The 22224-nt window shown below is 32.0% G+C and overlaps 1 protein-coding gene across 3 annotated transcripts in view; it reads right to left on the bottom strand.

Annotated features, from left to right (window-relative positions):
* Window positions 1-22224, bottom strand: part of ORC4 (origin recognition complex subunit 4) — a 67958-nt gene that overhangs the window by 18641 nt on the left and 27093 nt on the right. For 2 of the 3 annotated variants that reach the window (XM_033113051.1, XM_033113050.1), the window contains exons 3-8: window positions 14659-14732; window positions 12684-12760; window positions 12015-12105; window positions 3653-3728; window positions 3145-3230; window positions 499-547 (exon numbers count right to left, since the gene is read on the bottom strand). In XM_033113051.1, coding sequence (XP_032968942.1) covers window positions 499-547; window positions 3145-3230; window positions 3653-3728; window positions 12015-12105; window positions 12684-12760; window positions 14659-14715 — 436 coding nt within the window. In that variant the 5' untranslated portion in view covers window positions 14716-14732. The remainder of the gene's footprint in view (window positions 1-498; window positions 548-3144; window positions 3231-3652; window positions 3729-12014; window positions 12106-12683; window positions 12761-14658; window positions 14733-22224) is intronic. The other variant, XM_033113049.1, reaches the window with a different exon arrangement.

The raw sequence follows: 22224 nt of genomic DNA, 5'->3' as shown, positions 1-22224 counted from the left end.
AATTTACCCCAGGAAATAGCTGGATGATTATCTAAGCATTTCTTCCTAATCATACAAAGTCAGAAATAAAAGCCTGTGACTGGTGATTAACAAATATAACTTATATTTTAAACTATTATAAATTTGTATTTATAAAACAAAATACATGAGAACCATAAAAATGATAATGCAATTCTATTTACTGATGGGAAGATGCTCACAACATACTGTTCAGAAGTGAAAAGATGTAGATTATACAATATGGAAAATGATTTTATTATAAAAATTTATTTATAGCATTGATATACTGCAGGTGAATACAGATATGAAACCAAAGTTAGTTGTGATAATCACTATTACAGTGGTGGGATTAGTGATCATGATTTTATTCTTTTTTATATTTCTTTATTAGTTTTTTTTTTTTTGCAACAGCATGTATTTATTACCTTAATAATTAGGGGAAACATAAAGCTAAACAAATATCTTTGATACTGTTAAATATTTACCATTACTATTTACCATTTTTTAAAGCTTCCAGAATAAATGAAAGGTTTTCAGCAAAGCTTCCCTGTATAACAAAAAAAGATACCACGATTAGAAGTGAAATAAAGAATAAAAGGGCTATCTGACTCTTAGACATTATATAGACACACTGTATCTATTTTTTCCTGGTAAATTAATTACTGGCCAGATTCTCAGCTGAGCATCTCTATGCTTACAATCTAAAATTTAAATATAAAAGCATAGCACTAAAAATGGCATTACTATGTCACATTCAAAATTTTGTATTTTCTGGATAAAACATATCAAAATATTAACTTTATATGTAGCTCTTAAGAGTTGCTATATTATTGTCAGAGAACTAGAAATCCATTGCACTTCGTATCTTCAAACACATCAGGCTCTTGCAAGTCTCAGATTAATTTATACCACTGAAAAGATGGCCAGATTCTCAGCTGAGCATCTCTATGCTTACAATCTAAAATTTAAATATAAAAGCATAGCACTAAAAATGGCATTACTATGTCACATTCAAAATTTTGTCTTTTCTGGATAAAACGTATCAAAATATTAACTTTATATGTAGCTCTTAAGAGTTGCTATATTATTGTCAGAGAACTAGAAATCCATTGCACTTCGTATCTTCAAACACATCAGGCTCTTGCAAGTCTCAGATTAATTTATACCACTGAAAAGATGACCACGAATTTAAATGAAATGCAAAAGTAAAAGGGAGAAGAAATATGCCTCAAATATTAGATACTATAATAATGTGTCTCTATTCAAGAGCATGTTATGGATTTTGTATCTATCATATCAAATTTGGCTATGTTTATTTGGAACACAGCAAACATTTTTGGATACAACTTAAATATTCTAGATGGAAATGAACAGAGTAGCACAGCAGATGCATTATCCAGATGTTCCAGCTTGTGGATAAAGGCCCCATTAAAATATTTTTTCATTAGTCATTCATTTTTACTTCAGATTTTTTTTTAATTTAAAGAAATAGCCAACTTTAAATCTGAGGAGATGAAAAGAAGAAACCTATTTGTTTGTTTCCCAGTAGAGAGAACTGATATAAGATAGCATAAACTTTTAAGAGTTTCCACATATTTTGTGATGATTGCATGTTGCCAAGTCAATACTATTTCCAAGGTAGGTAGGGCTAGAGATATTTACCATAACATTAACAAAGGCTCAGAAACAATCTATTGGGAATTTACAATCTATTGGTCAAAGTTATTCAAAAGCAGGTTATCTTTTGGGTGTCTTTTAAAAGACCGTTGTACCTGACATTAAATATATACTTATATAAATAGTTATGCACATATTCTAAGTATGTACTTATACAATATGCCGTAAAACAGAAAGGCTCTGTGTTAAGTGACTTAGGTTCTTAATGTCCAGCCTTTGTCATTTTATGACTTCAGACAAGCTATTTATGCTCTCTGAGCCTCAGATGCCTCATCTATATAATACAGAAGTTAAACTAATAATCTCTATATCTGACGATTATGGTAACGATACTGATGATAGATTACACTAATCTACATCAATTGGAAACCAAAAGCCAAACTAAGCTTATGTAATACCATGTAGGTAACTACAACATTAAATTCTAACAAAAGTTAGAATACTAGATTTACAGAAGGGGCATTTTTAACGTGCACTCCAAAGACCTGCAGACAGTGAAATAACTCATGGCTGGCTCAACTTTTTATAGATAATTATTGAAAAATAAAATTCCTAAATGCTAGGAGGCTTACACAACTATGGCGGTGTCACTGCAGTAGAGAGCACACCAGATCACAGTGGCAGCAGAGACCAGAAAATGAACTTGGAAGGTATATAACCCACTTCACTGCACAAGCAGTATGAGGGTGAGTCACTTCATCATGAAAATTAAGGCAGCTGAAAATTAAGTTAATCATTCTTCCCTTGAGCCCTAAAAATCAAGTGACAGGTAAAAAGTTTCTAAAAGTTCCAAAACATTTCTAATCAGTTCCTTTCAAGTTACAATACTGAGGTATGGGTAAGTTTCTGAAAACATTTTAATAGTAAGAGATAACTGACATCTGTATTGTATATTACTAGTGAGTAGTTTTTCTCAGAACATAAATGTTTAATGCTTCCTCTTGTCTGGAGAATAAATCTATGAAGTGAGTATGCCCAATGAGGAATCTGAGGTATTCATCCATCATGGTCACCAGGTAATCAGTGGTTGTAGGGCAAGACTAAAACCCACCCTTTGTAGCCGCAAACTCTGCACACCTGCCACTACTCTCACGCTACCCAAGTCTCAGGAGACTAGAAACAGACCCTTAGAGCACAGTATTTTAAAAAACATATTAACCTATCTTCAGGAATAGAGAATCAGAATATTTACCCTACAAATAAAAAAGTAAACTCAGATAATTATCTACATAAACCTGGACTTTTAAAGTTATTATATACCTACTATAATCTGCTTCAAAAAAAATCTAAACCAAAGATTTGATGAATAAATGCACCCTAGTACATTATATACTTTTATGACAAGAACCTTGCATATTTCAGTTTAGAATCTCTGAACCCTCCCTAGTTTTCCAAAAATATAAAGCTATGCTACACAGACTTTACTTTGAATAGCCTATTTAATAAAAGAAAGAAAATGATACTTGCAAAAACTTTATCTCCAACTACATTTTCCAGATTTAACTGCCTTGTGATTTCCTTTAGGGCAATTTTATCATTGATCTGCAGCAGTCCTGAAATAAAGTCCATTTAAAAATATTTAATTAAAATGAAATACATATTTGACACAGTAAAGAAAATTTCTAATGCTTTTTAAATTTAACTTGAAAGAAAAAAGTCAAAGCCTGTTAGTTTATATTATTTCCTTTTTAAAACTCAGCAATGAAGACTGGTAGATTCAAAGAACAATCTCCTTTGGGGTTAGTGTCATTTTAAAAAAAGAACAGACAAAAACCAAAAGTTCTGAAATGCCTCCTTTATTTTTTTATTTTCTAAAAATATTGTGTATGGTGTGCTAAAGTAAAAGTTGTTACACATGGATCTATTTTTTAAAATATTAATCCAGACTTAAAACACACAAGTGAACTTAGTTTCATAACATAAAAAGCTCAAATGTTTTATATCATTTGCAATAGCAAAATGATGATAGACTTACCATTTAGGTGCACTTGTAATACATTTTCACTCACGTCTTCTACTTCCATTAGTTCTTTCAAAGCATGGTTTACTATCTAAATAGTATTAAAAGGTGTACAAAATATTTAATAATAGGTAAAAGATGATAAGCCCATATTTTTTAAACTATGAATAACGGGAAAGCAATATAAAGAGGTTGCCATTTTAAATTAACAAATAAAATTGCAGACTCTCTACAAAGAAAAGGTTAAACTAGAACATCTAGTGTCTCACTCTTCTTAAGATGCCACAGCCAGGATTGATGCCTCTCTCTCTCAATCATCTACCTAAACTTCTAATGAATGTTTAGAAACAACCTGCAAGTTTTCAAATTTCTCTAAAAACTATGGCCACTTAGAAACTTCATGTCTCAGTCAGTTCATTATGAGTCTCTAACATTCACTCTACTAAGTATCATTGAAATCTGTTAAAAGCTATTGAAAATATGTATCAGAAAAATGCTAATGATTGCAAAACACCAACCCCCATATATCAATTTCTATGAAATACATGAAATGAAAATCAAAAAAGTAAGAAATACCATGAGATTAACTTGAAAAAGAGATGTTCCCTCTGTTAGTTTTTAGATATAAAGAGAAAGTTCTTATTACAGAAACTTAGAGCTTGCAATGAAAAAATTATTACTACTAATAATATACTTAAAATAATCATTACTATTAAAAATATTCTTAGAAAGTGTTGTACCACCATAAAGTGTTCAATTATAAAGATTCACATTTTTATATTTTTAAAAATAATTTTTATATAACAGATTTCTATACTTACATTCTTTATATTTTTTGATTTGTGACATCTCATCACTCATTGCAGTATCATATACATCTCTTCATAGTAATACTACATACATTTTTAAATATGTAAATGAATAGAATTAAGAAAAGAAAAAAGCTTTTTAAAAGAAAGAGTAATGACGAAGCTCTATTCCTTCTAATATTAAAATACAAGGGGACTATTACAAAATAAATGGTCCAGGAAAACAGGATGCATATACCAAAAAGAAAAAAGAAAAAGTTAGTAAAGATGACATCAAAATTAAGTGAGAATAAAAGAATTATTCAACAAAAGCATTGGGACAACTGGTAACCTAGTTTGAAAACCAAAACACTATTTGTATTTGCAGTATTCTACCTTTGTTATTGTAACATCTTTGTGCAATAGGAAGAAGCAAATATCCTCATTTTAAACTATTAGTTTTCACAATAGGATATCCAACATACTAGCAATTCCTGGTTTATTTGTACAGTTTTGATAGCATATGGAATTGTACCTCAGAACCCAGGTAGTGTAGGACCTCTTTAAAGGAGGCAGTCTCAAAATATCAACTCTCATACTATGCATAAAAAGCCCAGTTGAAAAGTGCATTCTTTATAGAGAACTGTCAAATGAGGTAGTACTTCTCTGCCTTTGGATCAAGTCAGACCCTATTACAAGAGTTCATCCCTGGAAGATACAACTTGGGCTCTCAAAATATGGCCTTTGCCATATTTTCTTAGTAATCTGCTATGTTCTTGCCCCCACCTCTTGATATTTGACTTACATAATAATTACATATCCCTGACTCTGATTTCATGTTTTAAATCATTTTATGTTTGATGAATTGTTAAAATCCATTTCAAATTCTTTGCAGAATGAAATGAGGTTAATAATAGTACCTTCATTTTACATATATATAAGAGAGTTATAACAGGTTTACAGCACTCTTTCCAATGAGCTTATTTAAGCACCAAGTTATTATGATTTGCCTGGACTAACTCACAGCTTTTTTATGGTGTGCGTGTGTATGGTCTGAAATGATCACTTAACTGTATTTTAGCAAGTGTGTCTTCAAATAATTTTAGTCCCAATCTGAATATTGCTAAAATTTACTATGTAATTATCCAGGTAACCAATCATATAATTTGTCAGTATTTTTCATGGATACAATGTCATCTTTTCAAATATTTTAAACTATGTCACATTACAAAAAACAAACAAAAAAATTAGTTGATTAGTAATGTTACAGCAGCCAGCATAACCAATTTGGCTACTTCATTTCCACATTCTCTGTAGTTAAAAATTAATTTTACAAACATACTAGCACAGTTTACTGAGACCTGCCAGCATCCAGGGATTTTCACGCTTACAAACTATTACTCTTCTCATGTACTTTAATAAACACAAGATTTAGCAATATGTAAGTAGAAGAAACATAAATTACAAGAAACATTCTTTAATCATTAAGCAAATTTCTTTGTCTACAGTAATTTCTATATAGAAGAGTATTTTCCAGGATTCAATCTGTCATTTGGAACCATATTTATTTTTTCAAAATAAAATGTTTTAAATACAACAAACCACACTATTGTCTTTATCAATTAACTACAGATTTTGAATTTTATATTTCATATAGTTGGGCCAAGGACAGCATCTTAAATATACTGTAATCTTATTTTTAAATTAGAATTGACATAATTATATTAATGAGAGTTCTGATCTAAGAATCACCTATTTTATATCTTAGGATATTCCACACAAAACAATTACAAAAGTAGCACAGTTAATGCTCCTCAGCTTTTTGACTTCTCAATATTGGAATGCAGCTGGAATAAATTAAACTATATCGAAATGGAATACCAAGTAGGGAAGTAGATAAATGACTTCAAAGCACCCGACGAAGGCTCTGGTTTAAGAAGTAACAACAACTGGATAAACTGTTGGTAGGCCAAGAATAATCTACCCATTTTATTAACTGATAAAGACTATGCTGTAAAGGCTGTCTTGTTCTTTAAACCTAATAGAAAAATTTGACATAGCAATTCATAAAAAGATGATGTACCATGAGAGAAGGGGAACAGTAATGATGAAAACATTACTACTGAAATATATTATTTTAGAAAATAAATGATTTGAGCTATTTAAGCCAGACTTAGACAAACACAAAACAACAGGCTATGAAGGTTCATGAGAAGAAGCTAGACAAGAAGGAAGGATTGTTAGAAAACTAAAATGCGACATTAGAAGCAGCAAACAAAAGAACTGACAGTGAAAAAAAGCACACTGGTTATATGGCAGAATGCTGAGAGAGAGGAAGAAAAAGATGAAAAAAGAGAAAGACAGAGAAATGGCACGAAGAAATGAGAACAAAAGCTTCATAATTGGATACTCTAATCCTAAGTAAGAAAGGACAAGAAGGAATGAAAGAGAAGAAGTACTCAAAGATAAAAGAAAGTGATTCTTTAGTGAAGACCTAAATTTATATTAAGATGTTCGTATAATATCAGTTAATTTTATGATAAATGCTTAGACATGACTTGTGAATAACTAATCCAATGAGACAAGAAAAGGAAATAAAAGGTATAGATACAGATAGGAAAGGAAAGGAAGACATAAAACTGTTAGTAGATGACATGATTGCCTATGTAGAAAATCCCAAAGATCCAACAAATTCCTAGAACGGATAATCAATTATAGCAAGGTTGCAGGATAAAAGGTAATGCACAAAAGTCATCTGCTTCCCTTTATATCAGCAACGAACACTTGGAATGTGAAATTGAAAACATAATACTATTCAAATTAGCACCAAAAAATTTAAGTATTTAGATGTAAATCTCACAAAATATAAGATCTATCTGAGGAAAAAACTCTGATGAAAAACCTAAATAAACGGAGAAATAAATGAAGAGATATTCCATGTTCAAGAATGTGAAGATTCAATATAGTTAGGAAACCAATTCATCCCAAGGTGATCTATAGATGCAACACAAAATCCCACAACTAAACACAAAAATTCCCAGTATTTTGTGAATATTGTTAAACTGATTTTAAAGTTAATATGGAAAGGGAAAGTATCCAGAATAGCCAAAACAGTATTGAAGAAGCAAAAATTTGGAATACTGACAGCACCGAACTTCAAGACTTACTATAAAGCTACAGTAATCAAGATAGCGTGATGCTGGAGAAGGAACAAACAGATCAAGAGAACAGAATAGATAGCCCAGAAATAGCAATGTACAAATACAGTCAACTGATGTTTGATAAAGAAACCAAGGTAATTCAATGAAGAAAAGACAACAGTTTTTTCAATAAGTGGTGTTGAAATTGGATATTCACATGCAAATATAACAAATCTAGACACAGAGACCTTACACCTTTCACAAAAATTAATTTAAAATGAATGAATCATAGATATAAATGTAAAACATAAACTATTGTAAAATTTCTAGAAAATAACATAGGAGAAAACATAGAGGACCTGGGTTTTGGTGATGAAGTTTTAGATGCAACAATGAAATCACGATGAATGAAAGGAATAGCTGGTAAGTGGAACTTTTTTAAATTAAAAACTTCTGCTGTGCCAAGGACTTTGTTAATAGAATTAAAAGACAAATACAGACTGGCAGAAAATATTTGCAAAACACATATCTGATATATACAAAATATACAAAGAACTCTCAAAACATCAATAAGAAACAACTCAATTTAATAACGGTCATAAAGTACCTCATAGGTATAAAGATGCAAAATAAGCATACACGAATGCTCAATATGTTATACCATTAAAGAATTGCAAATAAAAATAGCAATGAAATACCACTACATATCTACTAGAAAGATTAAAACAAGATAAAAAATTTAAAAAACTGACAATACCAAATACTGGTAAAGATACATAGCAATGGAAACTCATACACTGCTGGTCAGAAAGCAAAATGGTATAACCACTTTGGAAGACAGTTTGGCAGCTTCTTACAGTGCTAAACGTGGTCTTACCATGATCCAGCAACTGGTGCTCCTACGTATTTACCCAATTAAGTTGAAGACATATATCCACATAAAATCCTGCATACAAGTGTTTATAGTAGCTTCATTCATAATTGCAAAAAATTAGAACCAACCAACATGTCCTTCACTAGACGAATGGATAAACAGTAGTACATTCATACAATGGAATATTCAGCAATTAGAAGAAATGACCTGTCAAGCCATGAAATGACATGGAAGAACCTTAAATGCATATTGCAAGTGAAAGAAGCCAATGTGAAAAAGTTATATATTGTATGATTCCAACTTTTTGACACTCTGGAAAAGGCAACTATGGAGACAGTAAAAGAAAAATCAATGGTTGCTGTGGGTGGGAGGATGAACAGGTAAAGCACAGGAGATTTTTAGAATGGTGAAACTATTTTGCATGACACTCTAATGGTGGATACATGACATTATTATGTATTCGTTAAAACTGACAGAATTATACAACACAAAGAGTGAACCTTAATGTAAACTTTGGACTTTAGTTAACAGTAAGTAACGTATCAATGTTGGTTCATTAATTATAACAAATGTACCAGACTAACGTGTTAATAGGAACCTCTGTGTGTGGGTGGAGAAGAGGTTAGTATGTGAACTCTGTACTATCTGCTTAATTTTTCTGGTAAAAAAATATATATATCTATTTTAGCCAATTTACTAATGAAATGGAGTGTATTTTTAATTTCTATTTACATAAACATTTTTATAAGAGTTTACTATCTCTATTTCTTTTTTTCTGACCTTTCTCCATGCCTTTAGGGACATAATTCCAAGATGAAGTTCAGAATAAATAAATTTAGTTAGCTATTCAAGTTGTACTTTTAGGCTTGACACTTTGATGTACAAATCATTGAGATTCAACTTCCCTTATGTAATGCCATTTTGTTTCAAGATGCACAGTTTACAATGGAATAATAGCTCTAACGCACTGATTTCCTAGATGTTATTTTCTTTTGTACTGATATGAGAGTATCGCTATGAAGCTTCTTGAAGAATTAAAATACAATCTAGAAATGTTCTTCAAACATTCATATGATGACGTGTTTTTCAGAGATAATCAAATAATGAAAATGGGAGTGGGGAGAGGAAGAAAATATTCCTTTACTGAAGATCTAAAAATTCATATTAAGATTTGCAGAATATCAGTTTTTATGACCAACACGTAGATATAGTCTGAAATTTTTACATTGCTAAAATAAATTTGACAAGGATCCAGACAGTGCCTCCCTGCTGATCCACACCGGGCACATAGCAAAAGTAACAATCAAAGTCTGTAGTGTCAAGACACTGAGATTTGAAGTTGTTATGACTCCGTAATTTAGACTATCCAATTCAGATTGGTATGTACAGCAGTTTATAAAGGCAAAAAATAAGTCTGCCCTGGGAGTTTGCCCACAAAACACAAATTAACTAAAATCTATATAATTCCAAATGGGAAAAAACTATGACCCAAGAGTTCAATCCCAGCCATGTTTTAAGTTATGTGCCAAATAATTTTTAATGTATTTAAAATATTCTTTATTTTAAAAAACTTACTAATGTTATTAAACTTTCTTTCTCTTTTATATTTCTATGATCTGGATGGCTTTAGTGATATGTTCTGTTAACCAAATTGTTGGATTCTTTCCCCCTTGCCTTCAACCAACTTTTCTTTAGTTTTTAAAATAGATTGTATGGTCATATAGTTCATGCATCAAAAAGTATAAAAAGATACATAGTGAAAAGATTACCACCCGTTTCCATTTGCCTAGATCCTACCCTCCTCAACAAATAACTCACTATATTATTGTTTAATATTTCAGGGAATTTTTGGTCCATATACAAACCAATAGAAATATGAAATTTTTTCTCTTCCCTTTTTTTATGGACTATATACAAATACATTTCCTTATTCTTTTTTACTGCTGCGTAATATATGGATTGCTGTGTACCATGATTTATTAACCAGTACCCTATTGGTGGGCATTTATGTTGTTTCTGATCTTTGACTTTTAAAAAACAGTGCTGCAAAGAGTAACTTCTATGTGTATCATTTCAAGTGTAAATTCCTAGAAATGCTGTTGCTGAGTCAAAAAGTATATGCATCTTTTTATGTGGTTAGATATTTGTCTAATTCTGGTTGTGTCAATTACACTACCAGCAGGAACATGCATGTCTGCTTTTCCAGAGGTTCATATATCTTATGGAATTTTTCTCGACCTAATAGAGAAAATTGCTATAGTTCTTATTTAATTTACTTAATTATGAGTAAAATTTATAAGCTTAAGGGCTTGCTTCGGCAGCACATACACTAAAATATAAGTTTAAGACCAATTCACATTTAATTTTCTGTGACCTTTCTGTGCAGTTCTTTGTTCAGTTTTCTATCATTAATAGAATGATTGCTAATAATTTAAAATATTCTAATAGGTCAAAAGCATGTTAGTCACATAGTTCTCTTGTAAAAAAAAAAAAATACCCAAAATAGCAGTGAAGTCAAACAAAGGGAAATCTTAATAAAGAACTAAATAAAGAAACAGTAGTTATATGGAAGGATTAAGCATAAGGACAGAACCAAATTAAAGAGTCAAAACTAAAAAAATTACTGTAAATATGATTGTAATATGAAAAATTCTTAAAAATTAAAAAAGAAATTATGTAGATCTATATTCCCAATTCATATATTTCAAACAATACTGGAAATGGGTAATAACACTAAAACCCTAAAGTTCTAATTTCCTCATCTTATATAACGTAGAATCAACACACATTGTTTAAAAATAAAAACAATTTTATTTGTTTTATATAATTTTACTTAATGCATAATTATAATACATAATTTTATTTCTACACAATAAAAATGTATGTTAGTGAGAAATCTAAATTTGTTATATGGAATATAACAGAAAACTGCCCAACTATTTAAAATTAAGCAATATTTTCAATGTAACTAACAGACATAATCTGTGTCATATACTGAATAACGAATGTGAAAAAAGAAAATAGCAAGAGTATCTTTTTGAGGTAACTAAGCAAATATGATGAGAGAAAGTAGAAGACAATTCTAGAAGATGTGAGCATACATATGAAAACATTGCTTGAGTTAGGGTTAAACAATAAACACTAAAATAATAAAAAGAATGTATGATGGGATAGTTACTTAATCTATAAACACAGATAATACCTACCTTACTGGGTTAGTATGAAGAATAAATCATAGAACATAGATAAAAGATATAAGGTACATGCTCAATAAGTGCTAGTTTGCTTTTCCCACTGACAATCACTAATTAATTCTTCAAGGACAAAAGACAATGACGGAACAAACATCAATTAAAAATCTGTTACTATGAGGGAAAATAAGGTGAAAAAGATATGCTCAACTCAAATATACCACACTAACTTTACAAGGCTTTGCATGCTTTCTGTGATTTAAAGAAAAAAAGTAAAATATTATTAACAAAATAATTAACATAATTAAAAACATTTCACTGTTGTCTATAAGAATCATCACATGCCTATGAAAGCAAAGAAAAACAAGCAATCAACAACTTTACCGTGCTCTTTCCTGACCCTCGGGGTCCAATAATGAGAACAGAGTTACTTTCTCCATAGATAGCAGTTCTTTTTAGCAGCTCAATTAAGTTTCTGAAATGACATAAATAGGCCAAAATTTTAAAAGCTGGCATAATTTGCTAGGTATTCCTTTTAAAAGCTAAATTTGAATATGCACAGAAAACACGCATTCCTTTTTACTTTCTCTTTGGGCACCTAACTTAGTGCTCTAAATAGTCCCACACAGAACAAAGAGATGGTTGGCCAATACTGACTCTCTGGAAACCTAAGAGGAAACCAAGTAAGTTTGAACATCTTGGTCTTTATGATAGTATGGGATAAGAAACAACAGTGACAGACAGCTCTTAGACCATTTCACTCCACAGCTAGCTGCCAAGTATTAGGTGCAAGAAGCTCAGAATTATCTCCATTAATACCAGGTAACAGAAACAACACAAGATTAAAAGTTTAAGGCTTTCTCATTATGGAAATATTTATATCTCTCTTGCTTCATGATATTCAGTGTTTCTATATGCAAAGCAAAATTTTTTACCTCCATAAACATGTTCGTTAGCCGTACTTAAGATAAAATTTGTGTATGGTAATTTCTCTAAAACCTAAGGTGCATCTCTAAGTAGGTTTATAACAGACAAGGGAACGGCTAAACTTACTTATATTGTACTTGTACGCCAAAGAGGTTACTGTGTGGGCTCTGATGACAAAATCTTTCACGTAAAATTCTCTGTACCTGATAAAAATAAAGTGAATAAATATAAACGAAAATGTTATACATGCAATTAAAAAAACGGATGAGAATATATACATTTAGAGCAGTAAAAATTAGGTATTGTTGAATCAATTCAACCATCCCTAAATAATGTGTCTTCAAGGGCTCTGGCACCATTTTAATGAGTTGTAAAATTCACAGTTCTTTTTACCTATCTCAAGTCCCAGAGAAAGGATGGGAATTTAGTTGTGAAGGTTTCAACCAGAGACAGAATTACTTACTTCAGCTACATCAGCAATTTGAGGGCTGTTTTAATTCATGTGAATGAGTGAATACCCCCTCTGTATAACATGTCAACCATGGAACAAAGACAGGAGAGAATCTAATGATGTAATCTAATCTAATAATGCTCATGTACCACATCTCAATCTCTAGAGACCAACATACATCTAAACTGACTTAGCTCAAGCCCTACCAATCTGCACCTGCAGGATTCTGAGGGAATAAAAAAGTTTAAAAGTCCATATAGTTATTGAGGACCCATTAGATGCAGAGCACAGTACTACTTACTAAAAGAGCATAATCCATGCCTAAAAAAAATTGCAAATATATTGCAAAGAAATGACACATTCAAGAAACAATCTGCAAAATAGTAGTAACAGCATATAAGGAAATGCTCAATTGTATGGAAATCACATTCATCTAGGCTATAAAATAATCATTCAAATAGATTAAGAAAAAATTCTTGTAAAGAGCTAAATTTTGAGTTCACCTTAAAATGAAGGGCTGAGATTTAGTTGTAAAAAATTATGTCAGACAATCTAGCATATTCTTTAAAATGATGGACCATTTTTTCTGTATCTGCTGCTAATACAGAGGTCCTCCAGGGACAGAAACCTTGGGAGGCTGGTTCAGATTTGACCACATCAGCAGAAACAAGGAATCACCAAGAGTATTTACTTCTCGCAGACTGAGGGTATGGGACTGATCTTTCAGGTACCAAAGAGATAAACATGAGTTCTCTTTACATGCACCAGGGGCTAAGCAAAGCACATTATTCACTGAGGATAAAATAATCCATACTTACCATTACAGAGGAAGCAGGAAGAATAAGAAGATTGGTGCCAGAAGAGCATTTTAAAGTTAGCCTTTTCTAAATCTTAATTTTCTTTAATCCATAAAATGGAGACAATAACATTTTTCTGTCAGGCTTTTCAGATTAAATAAGGCAGCTATCTCTAACATAATATAAGTATAGTAATAGGTAATAGCTGATACCTGTAAGACACTTAAATGAACATGTATGAGACTTAACTAATTATAATGTGTATTCCTCTACGTAGGTAAGATCACTAGAACTCAAAAGACAAACCTCAGTCCTTTTTTAAAAAACTTCATGAAAGTTTGTTAGAGAGGGAACAACTATGTATAAAATGAAAGGATAAAGTGAAGTGAAGCTGTAGTGAACAGTAAGAGATTCAAAAATCCCAAAGTGATCTGAGATGGAGGTTACACAGGTGTATACATATACAGAAATTAATTAAGCTGTACATGGAAGATTTGTGCACGTTACAAAAATATGTAAATTATAGTTCATTAAAAAATTCTGAAACGGAGTTAAACATTTTCCTTCAAAAAGAAAAAAAGTCTTATAAAGGGATGCCAATAACATTTAGTTTTAATTTTTAAAAAACGTAGTTCTAGTCAAGCCAGATAAATTGAAATGCCAGGGAAGAAATCTACTAGACTCCTTAAGAAAGAGATATATGAAATTAAGATGTAGCATAAGACATTCTCTCTTTGAGATTGGAAAGAGTGATTCTTCATAAGTGTTAAAGGGAGAATTCAAGTTAAGGAGATGACTATTTCTTTGACGACCTTTGTAATAGACTTTAAGATTAATGAAAATATATACTAACCTGTGAAAGGTACTCTGAATGTATTAAATTGTTACTCTTTGATTTACGACTGCTCATCTCAACAAATTGAAATCCTTAAAAAAAAAAAATTAGCATGAATATAATAGACCATTGGCTTAAATAAATTATTTAAGAATTTACCATTAGAGAATCAAAATACACACAAGTTTTAAAACATGAAAAATGTTCAAATTCTCAAACATTAAATTCTTAGCTGAATCTACTGTGGTAATCATTTCACAATATATGTAAATCAAACCATCATGCTATACGCCTTAGACTTATACAGTGATGTATGTCAATTTCCTCAATAAAACTAGGGAAAAGAAAACCTCAAAGGCTTCTCTTTGACTAAGAACAGGTTTATCTGACACTCCCATACCACACTTTATATGCTCCTTACAGACAACTACTCCTACCTTTCCTTCAATCTACTATTCACCTTCCCTTCTTACCTTAAAAAAAAAAAAGAAAGAAAAAAGAAAAACACAAGAACAACAAACTACGTACTTCCTTAATGTAGAACGGTTCTCCCCATATCCATCCCCCAGAAACATCCCTTCCCCAAAGCCTTCACTTTCTTGATCTACTCATCAATCATACAGTCATTATACACGAGGTAAATAAAATGCCACTTCTGTGAACATCCATAACTACCTATATTTCTCTTTATCCATAATCAAATTATATTAAACAAAATTTTCTATTTAATTGCCAGTGTCCCCAAATCCAAGGTATTTTAAAATTTCCAGTATTTTAGCATAATCCAAAATAAAGTTGGCAATGGTAACTGGAATGAAAAAACACCTATAAAAATACTAATAAAAACTAACTTTAATAAAATTCTCCTTGAGGGCAACATATTCATAGATAAACGCCTTTGGCTAACAGATCTAATTTTCTTAGCCCTGATTTCCTAAAGGAGTACTTTACTAGTCAGGTAACAAATAATAGCTTGAGCAGTGTTTATTTATGTACCAGGAATTGTTACAAGTGGTTTGCATTTACTAATTCATTTAATCCTCAAAATAACCCTATGGAATTAGTATCATTACAATACCCTTAAGAGATTAAAAGACATAAAAAGGTTAAGTAGCTTGACCAAATTCAAATAGCATTTAAGTTGTAGAACCAATAAAGTTATACTTGGTTACATGTAATATAATTATTATATACATATACAGTTGTAAGTGTATACACTTGGTTATATAAAGTTATACTTGGTTATATGTAATATAATTATTATATACATATATAGTTGTAAGTGTATACATTTGGTTATATTTAACTATTATTTCGCTGTTTTAAATGGTACAAATTTCGATAGCTTAAAGGAAGATCAGCCATTGTGACAGGATTACATTTTATATCCATATTTATTAATTTTACATACTGACAACTAGATGGCAACACTTGGAATGTTGTTTTCTTCTCTGCAAATACTAACAGGATAGCATCTGAGCAAGGCCTTGACAGACAGATAGCAAGCAAATTTGTCTCCCCTTACTTTATAAGCCAGGTAGCCAAGGCCTAAACTCCAAAAGGGCTTCTGGCTCCAGGCTCCCAAATTGGAAACTCAAGAACAGAGTACTGAATTTATATCTTGCCCCTAAGAATCTTCTTTCTTAGGAGAAAAGAAGTCGTCTCAGCTGCCCCTGGATACCTTCTAGGAGCCCTGTCTGTCTATACAAGGCACCTTGCTTGAAAATCTTTACATTAATTTTTATTTTATTCTACTTATTTTAATTTTTTTTCCTTAAATGAGAGTTGCGTGCGGGGGAAAAAAACCAGTTTAGCAACATGAAATGATATCCTCACTCTCGTTTAAAATACTCTTGACTGTGAAAAAGGTCTACAAGTTGACATCCGAAATCACAGGTGACCGTAAAACAACTGTACCCTAAACGATAAGGAGGACTAAATATTTAAAACGTGGAGGAAAGCTTTTGCAATATGCCTTATTTTTATAGCTTTATTAGCTATTTCACAGTATTACTGGAATTAAATTTTCCTCCACCTCATGGATTAAGAAAACAGTACTCAAAAAAGCTAAGTAAAATGACTGAGGCTGCAGGGTACGTGTCTCATCTACCTCCTTGCATCCTATGTAATTCAGGTAAGCCATTAAAAGCATGCATTTATCATCATTTGGGGAGTTTTCATGAAAGAAACACACATGCTACTTTAGTGCCTAACCTACATAAATTTTGATTGTAAATTAAGTCTTAGTAAAGGATTAATTTTGCCTCTCCAACTAACAGTCAAATCTCCACTTTGTAACAGAATAATTTAAAGGACTATTTTAATTTTAGAGATGTAAAGAAACTTCAGACTGAGAGAAAATTTTGGCAAACTATTTAACTGACAAAGGACTGATAGATTAAAAAAAAAATCTTCAAAATTCAACAAAAAAAACCAATTAGAAAAATGGACAAAAGACATAAATAGACATTTCACCAAAGAGGATGGATGGATAATAAACACACAAAAAAAATGTTTATCATCATTAGCCATTGGCAAAATTAAAACCCCAAGATATTAATACACACATATTAAAACAGCTAAAATAAAAAAAGATAACACCAAATGCTGGTGAGGATAAAGAGAAACTGGATTTCTCATACAACTACTGGTAAGAATGTGAAATGATAACAACTACCCTGCAAAGTTTCTTTCTGGCAGTTTCTTAAAAAAAAAAAACACTACACATACACTTACCAAGCAACATAGCAATTATACTCTTGGGTATTTATCCCCGAGAAGTGAAAATTTATGTTCAAACAAAAGCCTGTAATACAAATGTTCGTAACAACTTATCCTGTAATAGCCAAAAACCTGGAAACAATACAGATGTTCTTCAACAAGCCAGTGGGGTTAAAGAAACTCGGAAACATCCATGTGCAACATAAATGAGCATAAAAAAGCAGTAACTATTGATACATGCAACAACTTGGATGGATCTCAAGGGCATTATGCTTAATAAATAAATAAATAAATAAATAAAGGCTGGCCAACCTCAAAACGTTACATTTAAATCACATTCGTGAAATGACAAAACTTTTATAAATGAAGAACAGAACTGTGGTAGCCAGGGGACAGGGTGGAAGGGTGGGTATGACTGCAAAGGGTTTACATGAGGGATTTTCTTTGTAATAATGGAACAATTCTGTAACTTTATTGTGGTAGTCACACAAATCTATGTATACATGGATGAAATCACAGAGAATTACACATACACACAAATGAACGTAAGGAAAAACTGCTGAAGTTTGAATACAGACTGTAGTCTCCCTAAGTGTTATACCAATGCCAATTTCCTGGTTTTGCTATTGCACTACACTTATATAAGATGTCACACTTAAAGAGAAGCTAGGTGAAAGGCTTACAGGACTCTATGTACTATTTTTGAAACTTCTGTGTATCTAAAATAATCTCAAAATAAAAAGTTTAAGAAAAAGACAATCCTAGTTTCATAGTTTTTTAAACTGCTTAATGATCAAAAAGTTATTAGTTGTACAACTAAATATTATCTGCAATAGATTACTGGAGTAAGTTTGGTTGAATTTCTCTTCAAATAATACCAGTGGATCCTGGCACTCCTTCCACTTCCTACTGTACTTTCTATACCATGCTTTTACTTACAATTCTAAAATAGTACGACTAGACATAAAGTGTAAGAGGAGCTGAATGTCTATGCGTAACTAAGAGATTACTTAGGTTGGTATCAAATGTAAATCTAACTGACAACAATTATTTAGTTGTAGAAATTTTGGCAGAACCTACTATTACCTAGTCATACTATCACAAAGAGCAGTGAAATAGGTAATCCCAAGGAAAGACTTACCCTGATATTACTTCTTTAGCTTCTACACTTGCTATATTATAGGTTTCCAGTAGATCTTTCTCTCAAATTATGTTTTGCTAAGAGTGAATAAACCTAATATTCGCTCTCCGCTTTTCAAGTAACAATCGGTCTATTTTACTGCCTCAAAAATTTCACCAAATCCACTTCTGTTATTTGGTGCCTCTACTCCACTTTTGATCAGCATCATTTCTTGACCGGAAATCTATGACAGCTTCTTTATTGGTCTCCAAGTCTTACCCCCATTTGTGATACCATTTTCATGTTAAAACCCCTCAATTCCAACCCAACCCTCAAAATTCAAAATTTCCTAATATCATATAAAAGGAAGGCTCTGAATGACTAGTTTCCCAGTTTAATTTACTAGCTCCTCCTCTTAATATTCTGCCTGGAACAATCAACCATTCTTTGTACCCTGCCTCACTCCAACCTCAGGTCTTAGTTAAGACATTATTTCCTCTGGAATACTTTCTGTGACACCCCTATTTACTCCTACTCTGGGAAAAGTCTGCTGATTATGTGTCCCTCAAGTGCTTTCAGTATATATATACCATCTTCCTCCTTCTTTCACAGAACTTAATTAGCACAGAGCAATGTAACTAAGTCTGTGTTTATTTATCTGTTTGCTCCAATGGACCACAGCCTCCTTGAAAACAGAACTCAGAAATTAAGCTTGTATCCAAATCAACTAGTGCAATATTGGCATACAGTTGGTTTTCAAAAATATACTTGCTAAATGAATAAATGCTAGGCAGTAGAGGATGTCCGTAGGTAAACTAGTGTCAAAAAAGAGCCAAGGTTAGGTTAAATCAAGTGCTTAGCTAAATTTTAAATTTTCGAATAATTACATTTCATGACCCTCAAAAAAAAGCCAGTATAAAAGGATAAAAAATTTTAAAAATATGTAATTTATTTTACAATTCAAGTAAAATGTATGCAATATATCATGGTAATGTCACAGCAACAGAAACTCAAAATGATTTAAATGTAATTAATTTAAGAAATTTATTTTTTATTAAGTCACAAAATTAAGAAAATATAAAGTACACAAAAATTTTTTTAACGAATAATTTTAAAATCAAATTGCAAATCCTATAAAGCTGCAAGTCTGGTGATGTAAGATAAGGGTAAAGTCAGTTATCTTTAGAAAAAGGATATCAACTATTTCTATCTTTTTATAATCCTAGATTGACAGCTCACTAGTAACATTACAAAAGATTAATAATATATTCTCTTTTATGGAATTAAGGTAGCATATTTCATGTATTATTTATACTACCTTCAATTAAGACTTGGAGAATTACAAGGAATATTTCAAATGAAAATTAAAATCACTGGTCAAAAACTATGCTTTCACTTATTTTATGGATATATACAAGTACTCCAACAATCCTCCCTTTCTTGGCCAATAATTTTGCAGTGATTTGGAATTCTCTCCCTGTTCATTTCAAACTTGCAGTTACTCAATGCCAGTTTTAGCATGTCTGAAAAATTTGGCAACACAGATTTTAAATCTATTACTGAATATAGGAAAATATAGGGTTCAAAGTTTTACATTTCTGAAATTAAATCAGAAAAAGCAAAGGCAAAGGGAGTGAAGACACCAGAATTTTTCTAGAAATTTTAAATTTTTCTTAGAAAGTAAACGCCAAGTGATGAAAAAAAGCAACATTTGAGAATACTATTCAAATTAGACTGTATGCAAACAGAAGTCCTGGAAAAGACCATTTGTTATCAAATTTAAGACCAATACAAATTCAGACAAAGTCAAGGAGAAGCAGAATTGGAAAGTGACACTGACAGCAATAGCAAGTGTCCTTAAGAGTTTTGTCATCAGCTGAGCCTGGTTTTGAGTCCTTGGTTCTATGGTATGCCCTTTGAAAATTAATGTTCCCGAACCCGTTTTCTCCTGTGTAAAATTTGAGATGAAAGTATCATCTAATTCATAGAGTTATTGTTGGGATTAAATTAATGGTTTACCTGATATGCAATGCTGTCAAATGCGAAGCACAGTGCTGCAGAGTAACAAGTGCAACTTCAACCAAAGTACCCCAAAGCAGACTTCAATGGTATACACGTACATTCACCGAGTTTTCCTCAATACAAAATAATAGCTTTAAATACTGGTAATAAAAATAAATTACAGGTAGATCAATCGATACAGAGTTACATGGACCCCCAAAGACCCCAAATCACTAATGCCAAGCCATTCAACACCTGGAAGTGATTATAATTGCTGGGCTCCATCCTAAGAGTTTCTGATTTAACAGGTCTGGGGTAGAGCTTAAGAAGTTGCATTTTTGTTCAGTTCTCAGGTGATGCTTTTGCTGCCACTCCCAGAACTAAACTTTGTGAGCTACTGAGAAAAGTGACGTGATTACTGTGCATTCCACACCAGCGCTGATAAAACTGGTAAGAGACCATAGATGACAAAGAAATCCATGGATATGGACAGCATCTCCCAACCAAGCTAAGCTTTGCTCAGGTGAAAAGTGTCATGAGGGGAAAACAGGAGAATTTGGGATAGAAACAACATCAGGAGACCAAGGGACTTTCACCTGGGTAAATAAACAAACTCTGAAGCCCTAGAAGGCTTCCTATTAAATAGAAAAAAAGATCACAGATCATACTGACGTAGGCATATGTCTCCATATACCTACACAATGATGTAGACATGATGCAGGGGAGTTGTGAGTGAGTGAGTGAGCGCTGGGATCGTGTCTCGTGAGACCGAAGAATGGAAGCACGGACCCAGGAGAGGCAAAGAGTTTTAAAAAAAGGATAGTTTATTGAAAGCAAAGGGTCAGAGCTCCCGAGTGGGAGGGGGTCCCCAATGGGGGTGCCCCATGACTGATGCAAAAGTTCTTACTTTTATACTGTCCCTTGCCTATTTGGTTGGGGAAGGGGGCTGGAGCCTTCTAATGGAATTCATCTATCAGGTTTGTCCTGTTTGTCCATCTTGAAGGGATTAACGAAATAACCCATTCCTGTCTATCAGATCTGCTCCTTTGTCCGGCCAAAAGGGATTTGAGATAATTTAGTAACCTTAAGGAGTATTCTCATATCTCTGTCCTGGAGTGAAGGAGACATTCTAGAACCTGGAGTTTCAGGATATGGCTGCCTTTTGCTTATTTCACCAGGGATCTTTCCTGTCTGCCTAACAACATACTAACTAAGCTGTCTCAATAAGCCACAAGGGGAAACAAACAGAAGAGCTTCTCTTTCCCCGCCTTACTGAAAAGTAACAAAAAGTTTTTGTCCTATCATCTGATAATTCAGAGAGCCTTCTGACGATATTCCAGAAATGTATATAGTGCTGTGATCTACTGGGAGATTCTTTTGTTTGCCTGGATATTCATAAAAATTCTTTAAATCAAGAGTGAAAATACAGAAACAAACATTGGCCTAGATGTTTTATGTTAATTTGTCATCCCCCAATTAAAAAAACAACTTTCTTTCCTGTGATGAATTTTTAAATTGCTTTGACAGCAAAAAGATAATGGTTTTAGAATAGTTTTTGATATATCAATATTTCATGGGACAAACTAAAATGCTCAGACTAAAAAAAATTAAACAAAAATTAAAAATTAGTACCTAAAAATAAAATACTTCAAAGTTACCAACCTAATACAAGGCTAAGACTGGTATCAACAACATGAAAACGCCCCTAATATAAAAAGGCCAAAAAAGATGATCTTGATTCA

Source organism: Rhinolophus ferrumequinum, chromosome 8 (assembly GCF_004115265.2).
Source record: "Rhinolophus ferrumequinum isolate MPI-CBG mRhiFer1 chromosome 8, mRhiFer1_v1.p, whole genome shotgun sequence".
NCBI classification, from domain to species: Eukaryota; Metazoa; Chordata; class Mammalia; order Chiroptera; family Rhinolophidae; genus Rhinolophus; species Rhinolophus ferrumequinum.
This window is presented reverse-complemented; position numbering and strand designations above follow the sequence as displayed.